Raw genomic sequence first — 16245 nt, forward strand, 5'->3', positions numbered from 1 at the left:
GATCAGAATGGAGCTGGATAGAAACTTTCCAACAGAGCTTGTCTTTTGGTAGCAAGCACATTTTGTGCAGGACTGGGATGTATCAGGAGAGCATTGGCACTGCTGGTGTTTTTGTATTGGGGAAACAGAGAAGCAACATGTCATTTTAACAGCTGTGGCATGGCAGAGCCGTGTCAGAGCTGTTAAAATGACACTTTGCTTCTCTGTTTCCCCAATAGAAAAATGCCAAGAGGTCACAGTCTCAGTGGTTTGGGTACTGGTGGGATGCCCAACCCAAGACCGGTGCAGGTTCTCCATGCATGCTCACACATCCCCGCACACATGCTTCTTCCCCCCTCGGCATGACGCTGCAGCCCCGGGGTAGCGGGGAGGGCCCCCGGGCAGACCGGCTGCTGCAGCAATCCCCTTAGCCTAATCCAGGCCTGGCTCAGAGGAGGGATTTACTCTCTGGGCTAAGAAGGACCTTCCTCCCCTCTGCGCGGTGATGTGGTGGCATTCAGCAGAAGACCTGTGAGCACCGTCACGGCTGCACTGCATGCGGTGGGGCAGAGCTGCGGCTGGCCAGAAGTGCTCCAGGGTGCTCCTGGGGCTCAGCCCCCGCAAGGGACAGCAGATGCCTGGCCCTGGGCTCTGGCTGCTTTGCTCCCCTGGTGCATCCCAAATGAAGCAGGCAGCCTGGGGCAAAGGCAGCGAGGGCAGAGCAGGAAGGATGGGTGGCCTTTGCTGGGTGCGTGCTGCCTGTGCTGGGTGTCTGTGTGCTTCTCCTAAGTGTGAAATCGGAGAAGAGTGAGCAGTTAGAGGAAGCTGGGGATTGTTTCCCTTTGCGCAGGGCAGCTGGTCAGCTTTTGGTTCCCAGGCACTGCTGCACCACACCAGGAGGTTTGGCACCCCCATCTTGGTCTCTAGGAGAGGTGGGAGGCCCAGCCATGCAGCAGGACCACTCTGGGACCTGGAGGTTGAGGACAGGCAGGTGACATGGAGGGAGAGAGGCATGCAGCATCCCTGCTTTGGCTTCATGAAGAGAGCAGAGCCCAGGTGCTGCCAGCCAGGCTGAGTGCCAGCACTCATGGGGCTCAGCTCTCTGGCAGTGCCAGCTCCGGCTGGAGAGGTGCTGGCACTAAGCCGCTGTCCCAGGGTAATCCCTGTCCCTCAGCTGCCCACAGACCAGACCTGCTTACCGCACAAACTCCTAATTCCCTAATAATCCGTCCATTAATGGCAATGTTTGCTGGGGCAGGAGGACAGCCAGAGAGCCAGGCGGTCCCTTCCCATGAGTGGGGCATCCTCCCTGGCAGTGGCAGAGGTCTGGATGGTGACACTGGCCCTGGCTGTCCTCCACATGACACCCTCCCAGTCCCCTGGGGACAGGGTGAGCTCCTGGCAGGGCGCTTGGGAGCAACCCAGGAAAGAGGCACAGCCCCTGGATCAGGAGGGTGATTTGGAGCTGTCACTCCATCTCCAGCCCCATCTGTCTGTGCAGTTCAATCCAGACACTAAGGCACCTGCAGGCAATGAAGCAGAGTCCAGAGTTGTTGGTCCCCTGGAGAGAGGGGACAAACCGCAGGACAAGCACTTGCATAGGGTGGGCTCCCCTTCCAATTGTGCTTCCTGCCCTTGAGGCAGCAGTTTCCAAGTGAAACGGTAATGGTGATGATGCCAGCAATGATGTAACTGTAGCAAGCAGTAGCTGTTATTGTTATTGTAATAACAATAATAACAATAATTACCCTGTCTGCCAGAGCCTGCAGGCAGCCGGTTGCTTAGTGTTTTGCCAATCAGGCTCTGCAGCACTGCTGCCTGGATCCCGGCTCTGCTGCCTTCAGTCCCAGAGCCCCTGGGCTACCTGGGGGGCCAGGGCTCTGGATGGTATCAGCACCAGTGATTTCCACACCATATCTGCTGCTGGACCTGAATTCCCAAAATGCTGTCACAGGCAGCCAGGCTGCTCACACCCTGCTCCCTTGCAGCAGGGTCTTACTTGCATCTCTAGCCATCCCAGAGGCTGCTGGGGGGGACAATGAGGCTTTGGTCCCTCTGAGCCATGCATGTGCCTGGAGGCATGTGTGTGTGTGTCGCAGTGTGAATGGGTGCAGGGCTGTGTGTGTGTCCCTGTGTGGGTGCAGTCTCCCACAGTGCCGGTGACACCAGGGTCAGCAGCAGCACCGGCAGCAACAAACGGGGTCTGTCTGCCAGCCAGCCCAGCCCACGTCCCTCTTGCCCCCAGCACCGCCCCTGCGCCACAAGCTGGCCCAGGGACCCAGGCATGTGTCCGTGCACTGTCTCACCCGATGTGGGATGCCTTTAGGTCTGTCTCCCTGGAGTCACAGCCCCAGGAGTTTGCTGCACCAGGACCTCAGAGCATACTCCTACTACACAGCGCAGGTCCCTGCCACCGTGCCATCCGTCTGTCTGTCCTGGGGCTTATGGGAGTGCAGCTCCTGTGCCCTGGGATGAACAGCTCAGCCCACCCAGCTGTTGTCCTTTGTGCCCCTGGCTATTGGCCCAGTCTTTGCCTGCAAGCCTTCCTGTGTCACCTGCTGTGTTCCCAACATGGATGCTCCCATCCCTGCCCCACCCCAACCATTCTGAGTATTTGTTATATGCTGGGAGTGAGCTCCAGCAAGTGAAAGGGGGTTCTTGGAGCAGGAAGATGCCCATTTCCCCGGCACAGCCAGGGCTGGCACATCCCTGAGATCCAGCCCTGCGGGGGCCCTGGCCTTGCCTCCCCATCTTCCCTGCTACTCCCCAGCCAAATCCTTGTGCCTGGCCGGGGGCGGTGAGGAGCTGAGGCAAGAAGAGCTTTGATGTGCCACTTCGCTCGACACCACGGCTCCTGGGCACAGCGGGCTGGCAGCGGTGGGACCCGGGCTGGGCGGCAGCTTCAGAGGCGCCTCCGGCTCACATCCCAGCACGGCGCTGCCTTGTTTTTGCCTGGCGAGACCGGGACAGTCCCCAGAGCTCGGCCCCCGCTGGGATATGTTCCCAATAAGACTCATGGAGAGCAGCGGGGCCAGCAGCGACACTGCCCTGGGGGATCAGGGCCACGTGTTATACAAGAGAGCAGGTGCTGCCCCAGGGATGGGGAGGGTGCCGGGGGGACAGGGGGACCCCAGGGGTGGCCCAAGGGGCCGCACAACTACAAAGCCTCCGGCTGCTGCATCACTGGAGCCGTCCAAGAAATTGGTTTAATTGGGAGACTCCATGGGAGGAAGCCGGTCCCAGCTGGGAGCTGAGGCGGCCGACAAGCAGCCGCGGTGCCCGGCGGTCCCTCCCCGCTGCCAAGCACAGGGCAGGGGCTGCTGCTGTGGCCACGTGAGCACAGCCCAGGGTGCAGGAGCCGGCCAGCAGCACTGGCGTGGGGTCAAGACTGGGATGGAGACAGCCTGGAGAGACCCAGCCGCTCTCCTGCCCGGGACGAGCTCTCTGCAGCGGTCCCCAAGCTGCTGGCTGTGCTCTAAGGAGCATCCCTTCACACCAAGATGGGTTGGCACTGCAGCTTGGACCTTCCCGAGACAGAGACAGGGCTCTGCATGCCCTGTGCTCACACCCACTCATCCTGCACATGGGTTGCAGGGGTCTGACCCCCGTGCTTGGCTTAGCCCAAACTGAGGGGGACATGAGTGAACGGGGGAGCTAAAAAGGGCCTCTTGCTGTATGGGCTTTGCTGCTAGAGGAGATGCACCAGCCCCTGCATAATGCATTCACCCCAGCTCTGCAAACGGGCGTCCCCAGCCCGGCAGTCATGCCAGCTGAGGGAGGCTGGACAGCTGGATCCGAGCCTGGACTCTGCCTTCGCCCCCGCCCTCCCCAAGCCTCGAACTTTCCACAGTCCAAGGGTCTCCCTCCTGGAGAATGAATAACAGGGTGCTGGCAAGGCAGCAGCCACTGGCCCTGTGCCCAGCAGCTCCCACCCCCACCACGCCTCCCCTCCTGCCCGTGGGAGCATCTTCCTGTGGCACCAACCCAGTCACAATGCCCCCTGCTGCCACACAGCCTGCGTCACCCACCGTTAGCCTGCACAGGGGAGTGCTTTGGGGTGCTGCAGGGAGGGCCGAGGGCAGCTGAAGGGCTCCAGCACACACAGACCATCCTGCCTGCCTGCATCGCCCAGGTGTCAGCATGCTTGTGGGGCTTCTCCCAAAAGCGTGGGGCGGCAGCAGCTGTTCAGGCAGCAGAAGCAGCGTGGATCTGGCCCATGCCAGGCTGCTTAAAAATGGGACCATGCTGATGTTTCACACTCCAGAGCACTGGGATGCTCCTAGCAGGTCGGAGCCCCATTCGTACCTCTGGGATCTCTCAGACAGCATGTTTAGCTGTGTTTGGCTCAAAGGCGGCCAAGGACTATCTTTGACCTTGCCAATGTGTCTTCTGCTGTAGGCATGTAAGAATGACCAAAATGATTGAGGGGAGAATACAGACAGGTTCAGGGGGAAGTTTCTCCAGGGCAGAGGGGAAAGACTGGAAATGTCATGCTGGTTTGCACTGGTGCAAGTACAAACAGAGCCCACACATCCTCCAGGAGGGTAGTGGTTTCTCGCAGACCGTCTCTTGCCACCTCCTCCAAGCCTTGGGTGTCCCTGCTCCTTGCTGCAGTGAGCGGGGCTGACAGGGCCTTTCGGCTCAGGACCCCTTCTCCGAAACACCAGGGTGGTTCTGCAGCAAAAAGCAAAGACCAAAAACCATGGCAGAGACTCCAGCTTGTGATCCCACAGCCCAGGAGATTCCACAGCTGGGGAGATCTCCTGCTTCGGAGTCCACCCTTAACCCTGCTGGGGTTACAGAGGCTGGCTTCAGCAGGTAGAGCCCGGGCAGCGGCCAACGGCTTCGCCTGCCGCGTGTAGTTGCACAGGGTGGAGGAGGGCTCAGACAAAACAAACACGCTTGAATGCTGCGCCGCATCACCAGCCAGCTCCGGGGCCCCTTATCTCTGCCTGCGCAACAGTGGCCCGTGACCCGGCCGGCTGCAGGGGAGGCTGCTTGCTGGAGGTGTCACCGCAGCCCAGACCTCATCCCCTTTGCAAGGTCACCTCTGCCCAGTTTGGGGCAGGAGCCCGGAGAGCGGGGGGGCCCTGCCTCGGCACTGCCTGCACAGGGGCTGCTGATCTGCGATGGGGTAGGGGTGTCAGGGCATGGAGGCTCCCTCTACCCCCCATGCTTGGAGGGCTGAGTGAGTCCCTTCCCCAGCGACACGGGGGACTGAGCTGCGCTGTGAGCATCGTGGTGGTGAGGCAGCTGGTTTTTGTGCTGTCCCCCACCTTAAGGTGCATAGAGGGGAGACCCACACCCCCTTCCTTCTTCAGCCAGGGCACCCACTCTGTGAGTGTGAGGATTTCCTGGAGGGTCCATGGGGTGGTGTGGGAAAGGAGAGATCAGGAGACCTGGCTGGCCCTAGCCCAGCCTCGGGGCGGCAGAGATGGGGTTAGAAGCAGGTTTCCAAGGCAGCTGCTCAAGTGCTCACGGGTTCCAGGGGTCTTCTTCCCTTTGCAGGGGCCAGCCCTGCCAGACAGGGCCCTGGAAATCTGGCATACATGAGCTGGGCGGCTATTTCCCCATGATGAGGCCTGATGATAGGAAAGGCAATTCACAGTGGATGATCCGCTGCCTGACCCTGCCGAGGTTTATTGGTGCCTTTGCCACCGCCTCCGGGTCCCCGAACAGGACAGGGTTCATGGACCAGCCGTGGCGCAGAGCTGCCCACCACACCGAGAGCCAGTCCCAAGCAAGAGCTGAGCTGCGGCCGTTCCTCAGAGCCAGGGGCTGCCGGGGAAGGGGCAGAAGTGGCCAGGAGTTTGCCAGGGTGTTACCAGGGTGGTGGGCGGGCAGCAGAAGCAGGGTGTGCCCTGTGCCCACATTCCTCTCCTTGTATGGTACCTGAGCGGCCGGCGGGTGCCCTCTTCCCCGCCACGCCTGCCTCGGCACACACGCATGGCACGCAGGAGGCGATAGCGGCGATGGCGGGGCAGCACCGCCGTGCCACCGCCTCTGCAGGGGCGAGCATCTCCTCCAGGAGCAGAGGGGGCTGTCGTGGCTGATCCACCGTCACGATGGGATATTGGCTTTGCAGGGCCAGGGAGGAGGGTTGGGCTCCTCTGGGGTGTCTTGTCTGCCCCGCTGCAGCTGATGACCCTTGGGTGGCGAGGCGGTGGGGTGGCCTCGCGTGCCACTGGCTGTGTCAGCAAAGGGCTGTTGCAGGAGCTGGTGGGAGCTGGCACCCTGCCCCGGCCAGGGCTGTTTGTGTTTGTTCGGGGATGTCGTGCCTCATCTGCTCCTGTCCCAGTGGCTCTTGGGCAACCTCTCTCCTGGATAATCATTGACGGGATTGGGAAGGCTGGCAGGACAGACCTTAAACACCAGCCAGGGAAACCTGAGTGCTGAGCTCAGGGAAAATTTCCATGGCAGTGTTTGGGGATGGTGTAAACCTGGCACAGAGCTGCCCCCCCAGTATCACCTGTACTGAGGTCACCAGCCAGCTGCCTGCCCCTTCCCTCGGCATGGCCCGTAGGCAGTCCTGGGTTTGGGGTGGCAGTGGGACGGGATGGAGAGGTCGGCCTTCTCCAGGGTGCAAATCAACCCATGTCCCTCTGTTCTGCCCCTGGGCTGCTTTCCAAGTGTTGCTCCTGGGGCTGGACAGGGTAGGCAGCTTGCCTGTGCAGGCAGAGCGCTGGGCAGTCAGGCCAGTGTCAGAGTCAGGCTGTGGGCAGGCCCTGGGGGGGTCTCTGGAAAAGCCAAGCCACTCATCCTCAGGATTCTCTGTGTCCCCTTCTGAGATGGAGACAACCCCTCTGTGACTTGTGCCCTGTTGTAAGCCCCAGCAAAGTCGTCCCACAGCCTGGATGCCTGGATTTCCCACACTGATTTTCCCAGGGATTATGCTGTTTCTAATGATCAATTAAAGCAAATTGGCCAGGTCCCCCAGGCCCCTAAATCCTGGCTAATCCCTGGCACCTTCTTTAATTCCCATTGCTCATTCATTATGTGGCAGTCCCCTGGGTGGAAGTGTTTACTCCAAGCGTGGCTCTTCCTACACGTAAGCCTTCCGGGTCCCTGGGTTGTTTGTCTGGGTTCGAGAACTTGCTGTTTCTAATTGATTTATTTGTTTTGGTACTGTTTGCTCTGAATGAATCTCCCTTTCTTGGCAGGAATGAGGAAGTTCACTTTCTCGAGAACATTTTACTGCTTAGCAGCCTCCTTATCGCCTCTAATAGATCCCATTAACCTTGCGGAGCAGTCACGTTGGCTCTGGCACGGACAGGCAGGAGGAATCTCGGGTTGTTTGTGTGTCTTGTGCACTCTTTTCACCCTCCTGCGTGACCCAGCTGGGTTCCACCTTCCTCAGCTCCTCTTGTAATCGATGCTGTTGTTTGACATCATCTCCCACTTGTCTTTAACACAACCCTCACACACCATCTCCTTCCCTCTCCTCTCTTGCTGTTCCTCTAAGCTCAGCTCCTTGGGGCTGTTCGACCTTGTTTCTATCTGGGAAGCTGAAATCCTTTTGCAGCTCTGCAACAGAAGCTCCCACCACCATCCCAGCCCTGGGAGGTGTCTATCCAGAGGATCATCCCAACACACAAAGCCACCATGCCATGGGGACAATGCTGTGGCCCTCCATGTGCTAACCCATAGCAGACTGCAGGCAGATGGCTCCTCTCTGGGCTCCCCTTTCTCCAGCTGGCTGGGGATGAAAAGGCGGCCAGTGCTCCCAGCTCCCTGAAGCATGGACACCCCTGTGCCACATGCAGGGACCTTAAGGGACCGCTGGACCCAGTGTCTTGCCAGACCATAGCATTTGACCAAGCTGAGGACATGGCTGCAGCCCACAGGCTACAAACCATGTATGTGTTCAGGGCTTTTTTTTTTTTTTTTCCCCCAATAGGAAAACTCATCCTGTGGCCCATGAGGATGCAGGGAGGACACCTGAGGGTGGAGAGGAGGAGATGGCTGGGGTAGAAACACCCTGCCTGCTCCCTTCAGACACCCCCAGCAGTCCCTAGGGAGACAGGGAGAGGTGCCATGCCCGAGGGCAGGTGGTGGTGGTGGTGTCTCAGCCAGGTGCACGGTGCACCCTGCACGCGCGGTGTGCCGGGGCTGCCTGCGGTCTTGCTGCCAGGCAACTACCTGCTGTTTATTTCACTTCCAGATACCAGCAAATGACTGGGGCTGGGTGTCAGGGCAGGGTGCCGGGGACCACAAACCGCTGGGGAACACGGCATACCCACCCGAGCACCCCTGCCTGTGGCCTCCACCCCAACACCGAGCTCCAACACTGTGGCACACAGCCCCTGCCCTCCATGGCAGGCTGGGCTCTTGCTCTGGCAAGTCTCCATCCCGTCGGGGCTGAGGGGTTGGCAGTGCACCTGGGAGGGGGAACAGCCCCATGATCTGCCAGGGGGGCCAAAAACCCCAAAAGCCCCTGGTGGGGCTGGAGTCCGGCACTGCTGGGTCCCATCCAGCACCGTGTAGGAAGGCGCAGGTCTGGGCTGGTTCCTTGTGGTTGTATAACGGCAGCACGGTACACGCCGGGACAGCAACAGTTTCTCGGCAAGGACTGCCTGTGCCCTTTTGGGAGGTGTGGCCTGTGTCCCACAGGTGCCAGTGCCCATGGGCAGGCAGAGCTGGCAAAGAGCATGGCTGCCACGTTCCTGCGGTGCGCAGGCTTGCCAGCAGCTCTGCTGGAGCCTTGTCCTGGCACGCATGCGTGCTGGAAACAGCTCCCTTCCCCTCCGTCCGGCCTGAGCCTGGGGCCTGGGGCCTGATCCTGACTGCCATGTGGCCCCTGCAACCCCATCCCCAGCTGGGGATTATCTGTAGGAGCACTAGGGTCTCAGCCTGGCCCTGCCCTGGAGAAACCCCCTTCCCAAGGGACCTGAAACACTGCAGAGAGGAAACTGAGGCACAGCAGAAGGGCTGGTACTGCTGAGCTGCAGGGAAGGAGTCAGGCTGGACCAGGACCCCCCAGCTCCGAGCATCTTCCCAACCCTCAGCAGTCCCCCCCGGGCCCAGCCCCAAATGGGGGTAGCCCCTCTGCTCACTCCCATCCACCCTGCTGCAGGGGTTCCTGGGGGACGGTTCCTGCGTGCCTGAGTCTTGTCACTGGCTCATCCTCAGGCTGCATCTCTCCCCTCTTCTGGCTTCTCCTGCAGGGCAGTGCTCAGCTGGGGAGGGGGTGCCAGTGCCTACACAACACTTGTGCACGTATCCTCAGGGGGGCTGCTGCAGACAGAGCCCAAAGCAGCCCTTGTTGCCTGTGTGCAGGCTTGCTACTGCCATGCACAGATCTGCACCGCACCTAGCCTCTGCTTGCTCAGGCCTGGCAGCCACGACTCGTGCTGCTCTCCAGCGGGAACTGCTGTTTTGTAGCACAGCTTTCCCTTCCCAAAGGATCCCCGGGCCTGTGAGTGGTCCCAAGCAGCCCGAGGTGGGCTATCCCCAGCCCGGCCAGAGGTGTGAGCTGATCTGGATCCACGGGGGGAAACTGGGCTCTGAGGAATGTGTGGAAAATCCCAGCCACTCATTTATCTGCGAGGCTCCTGTGGGGATGGGCCGGGCGGGGACACGGCGTTCAAGGAGCAGGGAGGGACGCTTGCATAAGGCTGACCGCTTTGGCTGCAGCTGAGTCTTCCCAGATGGGCTCCTGGCATGCAGAGCCCAACAGGGTGCAGTGGGGAGAGAGCAGGAACATGCAAGCTGGGGGATGTCTCCCCACATACACCTGACCCTTGGGTGGACCTCCAAACCCTTCTGCTCTCCCCATGCCGCTCCAAACATCTTCCCAGGCAGCTGCTTGCCCTATGCACGCTGCATTGAGCATCAGCCACATATGCACTACCCCGCTCTGCAACAAGAACTCCCTCAACCCCTTTTCTCTATCATGCCCCTGAGCTGATCCAGCCTCCTGGCTGGGGGGAGCCCTGGAAGCTCAGCCTGCCCTGGCAGGGTGGGAGAAGAGGGATGCAGCATCCTCATCCCATCCCCCTCTCCCCATTCCATCCCCATCCCCATCCCACCTCACCCCCACTCCCATCCTCATCCTACCCACATCCTCACCCCATTCCATCCCCATCCTATCCCATCTCCATCTCCATCCCACTCCCATCTCACCCCCTTCCCCACCCCAGACCCGCCCTGGCCCAAGGACAAGGGGGAAGGTGTGGGTGCACGGTCCCCACTCCTAGTGCCACATTGGCACCCCCCCCCCCGGGCACATCGGGGGGGAGGGAATGCCGGGCTGCGGGGGTGCGGGAATGCCGGGGCCGGGCAGCATCACGCCCGGCCGGGAAAGCACCGCTCTGCGCAGCAGCAGCTTCTCGTTTTTTCAGAAATCGGCCGTTTCTTCGAAACTTCCTGCTGCGGCGCGTTAACCCTTGGGGCGCCGCCGAGCTGCAGGAAGCGGGGGCAGCCCGTGATGGCCACGATGCAGCGTTAACCCTCCGCTGTCCGGACTGGTGCTGTCACCCACGTCCCCGCCTTAGGGACTTGCTGAGCTTGACTCGTCCCCGGGAAGGGGGAATACGATGAAGCAGGGGAAGGAGCCCAGGTCAGCCCCTGCCGTGTCGCGGGGTAGAGCTCAGCCCTGCCTGCCTTGCCTTAGCGTCTGGCTCCGCTTCCCCTCCTTCTGCTGCCCGTGGTTGTCATCCTTGCTGGGGAGGGGAGGTGGGAAATGGGGGGGCTGTCAGAGAGGGCTGGGGTGCCACGGTACCCCGGCACCCTCGCTGCACCAGGGGATTAACACTGTCGAGCGCAGGGGCTGGCGGGGACAGGGAGCCAGAGAGCAGTGCCAGTGGGAAGGGAGGGGCCCTTATCGCATTTTTGGGTGCTGCACAATGTGTACCGCTTCCTTCAGGGCCTGTGGCACAGCGCAAGGGGACATTGTGTTCAGAAGGAACAGGCAGCCTGAGAAGGGTGTTGCCAAGCGTTTTCCATAACCAGAGGGCCTGGGAAGGGCATAGGGTGTCTTCGGGCCACATAGGGGTGTTGGTAGACCTCCTCCAGCCCCCAGATGCAGCTGGAGCTGGGGAGCAGACCCTGTGTGCCCTGGGGGTGGGGGGGCTGGCATCCCCTTTCCCTCAGCTGCTGCACCCACAGACTTGCCAGGTGCTCAGCCCGAGGGTTCATCTCCTTGCCTGCTGCTCCCAGGGGACCCCGGGGACATCCCCAGGGCTGGGCTCAGCCTTGGGCAGCTCTGTGGTGGCATGTGCCAGCGGCAGGGAGGGGTGTCTGGCGGGGCTGCCCTGTGCCATTGGCTGGCATTGTGTCACACCACCCTGCGGGGACAGAAAAAGGCTCTGCCCACCCGTGTGAGGAAGGCTGATCTGGAGCCAGTGGGTTTTGTGCAGTGCTTGCAATGAGCAGGGTCTTCCCTGGGTGCCTTTGCCTGTTCCCGCTGCACAAAGGCATGCGAGCTCAGGCTGGGGGGCATGCCAGGGCCGTGGGGACGGGACCGAGGACAGGGAGAGATGGCAAATGACACTCAGACTCCAAATGCCATTGCCACATCCCTCAAATGCAGCCACGGTGGGGGGTGCAGCAAGGCCAGTTGGGTACAGAGCTCATCACTGCAGCCCAAACCTTCCCCAGCCAGCAAGGTGCAGAAGGGCGGGCAAACCATTTCCCAGCAGCTGGGAGGCCAGTAGCACCCCTAAGACCCACTATAGTGAAATGGCCAGTGCAAACACAGCCTGCATCCATTTGCCCCCGGGGAACAGCCCTTCCTGGAGTAGCTGTACCACCCAAGGGACTGGCAGCACTGGGGGTGTGCTGCCTGTGTGCCCCCCCCCCCCCCCCCTGCTGCAATGCCTGTATGTGCAAGGGATGCGTATACACATGGTATGGGGGGGGGGGGCCTGAACCTGTTGGCACATGCATGCACATGCAGCAGGGAAAGCAACCACACATGGTACTCATACACCCAAGGCACACGCGCATGCATGCTGAGCCCTTGCACTAGAGTGCCTGCAGGGCTGCCTGCACAAGGCTGCGGTTGAGTCCCAGCCCTGGGACAGGATAGGGAGGGGACAGGCACCCCGTAACAGTTTTGAGCTGCCCTGGCCTGTGTTTTGCTGTTTACCCAGCGTTTCCAGGGAGCCAACCGTCCTCAGCTCCCTGGCTCTGCCATGACTCACACTGAGCTGGGGCTGAGTCGCCGTCATTACAGCAGAGACCTAAAGCAGCACAAAGCAGTGTTGCCGGCAGCACAGGGTATGGCCACCAACCAGCTATCCTGGGCCTGGGGCACTGCTGGCCCCCTTCACTGAGCTGGGGATGTCTCCAGCTAGCTGAGGAGTTGAGTCCAGGGTATAAAACCCCGGGGGAGGATACTGCATCTAGCCTCAAACATCCTGCCAGCCTGAGGCTCTGCTGACACACCTCCTGGCTCTCCTGGTACCCACCAGCCTTCAACCCTCACTCAAATATCATAGCCACCCAGCATCCCCAGAGATGGAGAGTTGTTTTTGGTTTTTTTGTTTGTTTGTTCCCCCCCCCACCCCATGGGGTTGAATCCAAGGCTGGCTGTACCATAGGATAGGGTTGGAGCACCCTTAGCCTCCATCCAGCACTGTTCAGTCCAGCTGACCCCTCCTCTGACCCTCACACCCTATTTCAAGACAGTTCAAGGAATAAAAAAAACCAAAAACGATGATGTCTCTGAAAAGCAACAGAACAAAACCACCAGAGGAAGAGCAGAGCTGGGCTGGGGTCCATACAGCTCTGCACAGCCTGAGAAGAGCCTTCTCCCTGCTTGCCCCCCTCCAGCCTGGCCTGCACACCCCCAGCCTGGCCTGCACACCCCCCTGGTCACAGGCATGACACAGAGGACAAAGACCTGTAGGTTCAGGGCACCTTTCCTACCGTGCACCCAGCCCCCAGGAAGGGGGTGCCTGCTCACATCTCCAAAATCTCAACTTGGCTTAACCAGGGTGGTTTAGGGGGGACTGACCCCCTCCCCCAAAGGAGGGGAGCTGCCAGGTTTTCTCAGCTGGGGAGCAGCATCAGCCCAGCCCCCAGCAAGTTGGCAGCACAGTATCCTCACCAGTCCCATCCCAGCAAGCCCCAGCACACCCCAGCACCCCAATACCTCACCCTTCCCAGCCACAGCCACACAGCTTGGGGTGCACATTTATATAAAAAGTAGAGTTTATTGCCATTTCTACCTAGATTTACACAACTGTGTCACCGCTTCCGACGTCAAAAGGGACGTCCCGTCACTTCCCAGAGAGCTGGCCAGGGAAGGTGGGGAGCCCAGGAGCACAGGCTGGCTCCCCCCAACCCAGCAGGCTGGACCACAGCCCCTGTCATGGCTCTGCCCAGCGGTCAGTCCAGATCCTCCCAGCACTGCTGCATGGCTCTGTTACGGTGTATACCAGAGAGCGGTGAATCCATCCCCCTCCTTCGTGCCGCTCACAGTGCTGGCCACCCAGTTACAGCCATTAGCCATTCCAGTCTTGCCTCGAATCCCCCAGCTGTACAGAGATGGGCATGGCTGGCCTAGAGCAGGGCACCCCACAGCCTTGTGGGCACTGCTCATGTGTGTGTTTATACATAGATACGGCTACAGAAGATGCCCAAACTAATAAAACAAGCTTTTTTTTTCCTTGTAATCCCCACACTGATGTGCGTACAGCCATGCACTACACCGCAACTGCCACCACCGATGCTGCTCAGAGTCAGGTTTGGGTTCGAGCACGCTCCTGGGTGGCTAGCGGGACAAATCTGCATCGCTCACTAAACAACGGTCTTCCTCCAACGTCAGGCTTTGCCAGAAAGAGACACCCCCCCCTGCACAGTGCAGCAAAGGCATAGGACTCAGCATGCGCTCCTCCAACCGTGGATTCCCATTAAAGTGCCAAAGGCCACCTGGCACTGCCAGGGTGTTGCAGATGCCCAGGTTTCAACAGAGCCTGGGATGGGCGGGCCACAGATTTACTCCTGGCACACGGCAGGTGGTTGGATGGGGAGTGGTCAGCTGCCCGCATCTCCCTCGCAGAAGAGCATCCTCGTGCAGGAGACGGCCACTGGCTCTGCTGGCTGGCCAGGTTTGCCCAGGGGGAGGCACGGCTCAGCGCCGGGGTCTGGCAGTCCTTCGTGTGAGATGAAGGCAGAAACGATTTTGCAGGAGATTAAGTAGAAAGAGTTCTGTGGCTCTGCCCACCCCGAGGACAGAGCCACCTTACACCGCAGAGCCCCCTGAGTGCTGGGCTGGGGCAGCTGCCCCGGGGCTCTGCTCCTCTGTGCACAGGACCTCTGCAGGGAGCCGGGACTGGAACTTCTCCAGCTGCTCAGGGCTGGCGAGGGTCTTCAGGAGGCTGTTTTCACGCTCCAGCTGGGAGTTTTTCTCCAACAGTTCTTTGATTTGCTCTTTCAGGACCTCCACTTCCTCCCGCACTGCATACATCAGGTGATTTTTCACAAGATCCTGCAAAAGGCCCATTGAAGAGACTGATCACTCAACAGTTACACCTTGGGGGTTGCTCCCACCCTGCCCCGCAAAGCTCTGCCCCCAGCCACCCACCAAGTGCCACAAAGGCTTTTCCCAAAGGCCTCCCCTCCCCACACCACCCTTGGCACCCTGGCCAGGGCTCGGTGCTCACCAGTGTAGCCCCCCTAGGCCAGCATCCACAGCATCCCTCAGGTCCCCAATCTCCCAGGTCTTGCTGCCTCCGGAGGCACTCTCCAACGCCCGCCCGCCCCCTCCCCCCCCGGGGTCTGGCAGGCTGCAGTTCCCTACCACCCATGCGACCTGGCTTGGTGTCGTCCCCCCCCCATCCCCAGAGGGTCCTTCCCAGGTTCCCCCCTCGGCAGACTCCCTGCGCACTGCGGTGCTGCCGGAGCCAATGAGCTCAGCCAGCTGCGGCGGGCAGACAAAGGAGCTGCTCTGTTCCGCAACGGGCTGGAGAGCGGGGACTCCCCGCTCCGGGCTCAGCACCCACCCGGGGAGTGGGGAGCCCCCCCCAAGCAAAAGCACCCAGGGAGGAGTCAGGGAGGAAGGTCCGCGGTGGGGGGAGCAGCACTGCGGCTCACCATTGCCTGCTCGATCTTGTTGTCGATGGCCACCACGCTGGCTCCGGAGGCGCTGGAAGAGAGCGGAGAGGCTGGGCGTTAGCAGCGAGCCCCCGGGCACCCCCTCCCCGGGGAATTCATGCACCGGGACACCCCCTACCCCGGGCCGCAATGCAGCGGGGCTTCCCCCTTCACCAGGGATCAATGCATCAGTCCCCCGTCCCCCCCCGTCCCACAGGAACAATGCACCTGCCCCCCCCCCCCCGCCCCGCAGGGGCAATGCAGCGGGTTCTCCCGGGGCACCGAGACGCCCCTTCACCCGGGACAACGGGCCGGCCCGGCCCGGGCCATGGCAGAAAACGGCGGGGCGGACCGCGGCCGGTACCGGGGCTGCCCCTACCTGTTGTCGAGCTTCACGGAGACCACGTCCCCCCCCAGCAGGGAGGAGAAAAAGGAGATGGAGAAGTTGTGGAGCTGGTAGACAGCCACCTCCATGGGGGACTGGTACATGCCGGTGCTCATGGCTGCGGAGAGCGTCGCAAGCAGACGAGCGAGAGCTGAACGCACTGCAGCTCCCCCCGCGCCGCCCCCGCTTATATGGGCGGTGTCCGCCCCGTCGGGCGGGGCCAGCGCGGCCGGGCCGGCCCCGCGTCCCGCAACGCCGCTCCCGGGGCTGCTGCGGGTGCTACGGCACCCTCGCACCCCGGCACGGCACCTCCGCGCCTCCCCAGCTGCAGCCCAGCACAGCACGGCCCCTTCCCAGTCCAGAACCCCTGCCCCCCAGCGCCGTGTCCTCGCGACTCTGCACTCCTAATCTGTACACCCACGCCTGCACCCCTCGTCTTCTGCAACAAGAGTCGAGTCTTGGCACCCCATCCCTTCTTGGCACCCCATCCCTCCACCCCACATTCCTCCGCAGGCCTCAGCACTCCCTTTCTGTGCTTCCCACATACAACCGGGATGGGGGTTCAGCTGAGGGGGAACGACACACACCTGCTTGGGGGACTGGGAAAAGGAGGAAACCTGCTTTGCATTTGGGGGGTGCACGCCTGCAGGTCTCCCCGCGCGGGGGCCCCGCCGCCGCGAGGAGGGGGGGGGGGGGGGGTGTGTGACAGAAGGAAAAGGGGCAGCCACGGGCGTGCAAAGCAAAACCGGGAGTACAAGCCAGAAACGGGAGTGGAAAAACAACACGGGCGCGCAAAACAAGACCCGGAGTGCAAAACAAAACCGGACCGCAAAACAAAAACG

General features: G+C 61.2%; 1 protein-coding gene across 2 annotated transcripts in view; it reads right to left on the reverse strand.

Moving 5' to 3' along the window:
- Window positions 1–13581: 13581 nt before the first annotated feature.
- Window positions 13582–16245, reverse strand: part of TSC22D3 (TSC22 domain family, member 3) — a 16331-nt gene continuing 13667 nt past the window's right edge. Inside the window, exons 1-3 of one of the 2 annotated variants that reach the window (XM_010567097.1) lie at window positions 15398–15569; window positions 15019–15070; window positions 13582–14413 (exon numbers count right to left, since the gene is read on the reverse strand). In XM_010567097.1, the coding sequence (XP_010565399.1) occupies window positions 14168–14413; window positions 15019–15070; window positions 15398–15519 (420 nt within the window). In that variant the 5' untranslated portion in view covers window positions 15520–15569 and the 3' untranslated portion in view covers window positions 13582–14167. Of the gene's footprint in view, window positions 14414–15018; window positions 15071–15397; window positions 15570–16245 lie in introns of those variants that run through there. The other variant, XM_010567096.1, reaches the window with a different exon arrangement.

Source organism: Haliaeetus leucocephalus, unplaced genomic scaffold (assembly GCF_000737465.1).
Source record: "Haliaeetus leucocephalus isolate CR32 unplaced genomic scaffold, Haliaeetus_leucocephalus-4.0 Scaffold226, whole genome shotgun sequence".
Classification (NCBI taxonomy): Eukaryota; Metazoa; Chordata; class Aves; order Accipitriformes; family Accipitridae; genus Haliaeetus; species Haliaeetus leucocephalus.